Genomic DNA, 4,312 nt, shown 5'->3' on the forward strand with positions numbered 1-4,312 from the left:
ACGTACATTTTTTTACGTCGACGTTCAATCACATTTTGTCAATGATAATCGTTTTTCTCGTTACGATTGATCTCTGCTAAAAAAGACAAAAAAATGCAAGCGTTATCAGCAACATTAATAGTAATTTATACATCACTGTGTTAAATTGGTGTCTCAATAAAATATTCAACGGTGTTCAAATTAGGACGAAAATACAAAAAAAAAAAGATTCGAAGTATCTTATCGAAGGTCAGTAAAAATTATGAAATTTCGTCTGAAAATTTGGGAAAAGTTACAGAATTTTTAGGACGAGGAATTTATAACGATCCTGAAGTAATTCATTGAATTCCTCAAAATTTGTAAATTTCAGGTCTCGGAGAGAGGTTAATCAACCTCTGAAGAGTACCTTTGGGTCGATGCGTTTGGTTTGCGTGTACACGCTCGTTGATACTTATTCCCTTTCTTGCCTTACCTCTCGCCGACCGCCTCGCAATTAATCTCCCACGAAGTCGATCATGCTCGGCCGACCTCCCCGGCGGGTCACGTCAACACGAGCGCGACCTTCGATCCCGCGAGGAGAATTATGAGGCACGCTCGTTACCGAGCACGAGAGAGCGAGCGAGAGAAAGAGAGAGAGAAATGCACGTGTGTGGAGACGACGGGATCGCTCGTTAATCTTCGCCCGATAACGCCTCTTCCAGGATGAGTGTATGAAACGTACACGTTTATCGAAAGTTCGTTACCGCGAGCTCCACGTTATGCGAGATTCTCATACGACGTCGATAGGTAGATTCGAGTAAATGACGCGGCTAATCGAATTCCTATCCAGGATAATTAGGCATGCGACATATGTATCCTTCGAGCGACACGTGTATCCCTCGAACCGTCACGAACGGAGAGATTGGTTCAGCAAGTCGCTACGAAAATCCAGCGAGAGAGAAGATCGTCGCACCTCAATGGCATTGCGATTATCGTCATCTGACGCGCGACGTTTATTTATTCGTGTTAAAAAAAAAAAAAAAAAAAAAAACGATCCGCGCCATGTCGACGCACTCCCGACCGAGTCGAGGTCCAAGATCCACGTCCGTGGATCTTAAGTTAAGTTATGCGCGAGCAGTAAAATTCACACGGACCCGGGCACTGACCTCTTCCGTTCTCTTTTCAGGTCTACAGCCCGTCAGCACCAAAGTTCAGCCAACCTCGATTGGCAAGTCCCACCGACCCAGTTCCGGCGTACTACCTCAGGGTCACACCCCGGGGCCTGGACCGGGCGGGCAGCAAAATAGCAGGAGCTTCGCCGCTGCCTTGAGGAACCTGGCGAAGCAAGCGGGTCCGGCACCTCAAGAAGAGGAACCGCGTGCCAGCCCGAAGAACCGGGCGCCACCGCCTTTGGTCAGAGGTCCTTCCCCTGCTAAGGTGAGTAATTGCAGCACCAGCCGCCCGGTTATACCTTGTCCCTCTCTCCCCCCCTCCTCCCCCCGGCCTCTTTCGGCTCGGGACAGAAATGCATCCGTCTCGAAACGCGAACAAAGGTACCCTCGACCTCAGACTCGGTGGTCCCTATGATCGGAATAATAAACGACCCGCTTAGGTACATAGCGGGCGCGGCTGAGAAAAATCGTTGACATTGGTCGTCTTGGCTTCTTCTTCTTCTTCTTCCTCCTCACCTTTGTGATGTGACGATGCGTTTTTTTTCCCCCTTTTTTTCCCCTTTTTCTTTCTCTTTCTTTCCCCCGTACGGTTTGGTCGGGTCGACGAAGAGTATCGTAAATAGATGTAGAAGAGCATGGGCCAAAAGAGGGTGCATATATTTGCGTTCTCTTCCGAATCTTTTGGAATTTGCTCCCATTGATGACATGATTTATTTTACGATATTACCGAGGCTATCGCGTTCACGATATACACTCAGGAAAATTGAAATCGCACACCTTTTGCGAATCTCGTACATTATATAATCGCGCGGGAGATAGAAAGGCTGTGTACGTGCGGAAAAATGTTTTTTTTTTTTTTTTTTTTTATTCATTCAAGACCTCCCAATTCAATTCCAGGCTTAACGATCTGAAAATGCAGTGTTGGAAATTAGAAAAGATTTTAATACATGACTCTACATCCGATTTTTACGGCGGAGAGTCTGCAATTAAGAGAAAGCGTGTGAATTCTGGAACATCTTGCGCGTGATCGCGGTTGATCTCGGGCTATTCTTTAAGAGTAATTGCTACCGGAAATTAATGTCTCGCGCGTCATCAAAGGCGAAAGTGTTGAAACGGGATGAAATTACCGTTGCCAAATGGCGCGGTAGGAAGAGAGAATGATTTGGGAGGCATGCGAATCGAACGGCTTCGCAAGATTGCGGAGTGTTCAAAGGTTCGGAAATAGATGAAAATGCAGGCAATCTCGGTAACGAAATGAAAAAGGTGGTTATTCTAGCGGAAAGAGAATAAGGTAGTTCCAATTCTCCAATAATCGGAGAGATCAAAGATCCTTTACCTACCTCGATTGTATATCGCCCGCGCTATTGCATTGCAAATGCGAGACTTTTCTCCGAACCTTTGGCTCCCGCTGACAATCTGGGTTAAGTAATTCGAACTGAACCGTACGTTTCTCCTGTTTTGTTTACAATGTTAACAGAAAAATTCAAATTTCTCATACACCATCTCATACATCGTCGGCAGAAGCGTCTCTCTTTTCCGATAAACAGAAATCAGATTTTGGTAATAAGATTTTCGAATAAGTCAATATCGTTTGAGTTTAGAAATTTTGCAAAGCCCGTCGGGGGGGACTGATCTTCTCAACATTACTTAATATTTATCTATAACAGTAAATTCTTTGTCTTGACCGGAGGTACGCGTTCCTATCAATTTTCACGGCAGTCATCCGAGCGGCAATTCATTGCCGGTTCGATGCACGACTTCGTTACAACGCCCGGCAATAAACTGCGAGACCGCTCGTAATATCTAAGTGGCGGAAGAGACTATAAGCTGAAGAAAATTTCAGGCAATTTGCGTCTTCGCCCAGCGCCTTCCAGGAAATCGCCTTGGAAATATTATTAACTCCCGGAACAGAACTGTGCCTCACTCTACATTTTTTTTTTCCCCCGAAAAACGAATCACAGTACTCGCGCATTGCTACTTTTTGAACTCTCGCCTCAATGATACGCGAGCTATTATTTCGAAGATTAGAAAACCCAATGAATTATTCAAGTGTATTAAAAAAAATCGGTGTCACGCATCTAACGTTATTATTGATTACACTGTCCGTTTGCCATATATAAATAAAAAAAAAAAAAAAAACAAAAAGAAAGAAAGAAAGAAAGCGTATGCATTTCGTCGTATGGATTAAGGAATGTCGTTTATTTATTTTTCTAGGAGCGATCGACGCACGAACGAAGACCTGAAGAGATTCCCTCCTTGTACACAACTGCCAGACCTGTTGAAACCAGCAAACACAGCGTAACTGCCGCGGCTACCGAATTGCTGGCTCGTTCCGGTTTTCAGCCGTACCGGCCCGAGCACCATCCAGCCCATCCACCGGCATTCGCCTTGGATCCCGCGACCTATAGCGCCTACCATCCCGGTCTTTATCCACCACCGCACCTGCCGCACGCTTATAGGTAAACCGCGATATTCCTTTGTCATAACGGTTTTAGCGCAGTGTCAAGGCAGGAAAAAAAGAAAGAATCTCAAGGATGTTGAAGGATTTCACATTCTATTATCGCAATATCTAAATCTTCTTTTCAAAACGATTAGCCAAAGTACGAACTAATTCTCCGTGTCTTTTTATTACAGGTTAGAGGAACAGTTGTACTTGGAGCGATGTGGAATGATAAGACCGCCGTTGTTTCCCGGACTGCCGTCGTATCCTCTGTACGGACTGAGATACAGTCCCGACATGCTTCCTCCGCCGCCCGCCTCCTTGGGCCTTATGTCTCCCGTGATGCACGAACGGTAAGTAAAAAGACTCAGAGAGAGAGAGAGAGAGAGAGAGAGAGAGAGAGAGAGAGAGAGAGAGAGAGAGAGCAAAAGAAAGAAAAAAAAAGAAGACTCATCGAGCGAGCGGTTGGGAATGCCGAACTTCTTCATTAACGCCACGTCGCGCTTCTCCTTTTTCAGACTGAAGCTGGAGGAGGAGCATAGGCTGCGGCAAGCACGGGAGCAGGCTGCGTTGCGGGAGGAGGAGGAAAGGAGAAGAGCAGTGAGAAATTCTGCTCCCGCTGCCCCGGTACCCGCGCCTGCCCCTGCATCCGCTGATACTGCAGGTGAGCGAGTCGCTCCACCCCCCACTGCCTTTCATTAAAAAAAAAAAAAAAAAAAAAAAAAAAAAAAAAAAAAAAAAC

General features: G+C 45.8%; 1 protein-coding gene across 2 annotated transcripts in view; it reads left to right on the forward strand.

Annotated features, from left to right (window-relative positions):
- The window catches only part of LOC108751410, a 96,960-nt gene that overhangs the window by 84,153 nt on the left and 8,495 nt on the right, over positions 1–4,312 (forward strand). For both annotated transcript variants that reach the window (XM_018491593.1, XM_018491594.1), the window contains exons 9-12: positions 1,145–1,395; positions 3,345–3,589; positions 3,765–3,923; positions 4,089–4,234. In XM_018491593.1, the coding sequence (XP_018347095.1) occupies positions 1,145–1,395; positions 3,345–3,589; positions 3,765–3,923; positions 4,089–4,234 (801 nt within the window). The remainder of the gene's footprint in view (positions 1–1,144; positions 1,396–3,344; positions 3,590–3,764; positions 3,924–4,088; positions 4,235–4,312) is intronic.

Source organism: Trachymyrmex septentrionalis, unplaced genomic scaffold (assembly GCF_001594115.1).
Source record: "Trachymyrmex septentrionalis isolate Tsep2-gDNA-1 unplaced genomic scaffold, Tsep1.0 scaffold44, whole genome shotgun sequence".
NCBI classification, from domain to species: Eukaryota; Metazoa; Arthropoda; class Insecta; order Hymenoptera; family Formicidae; genus Trachymyrmex; species Trachymyrmex septentrionalis.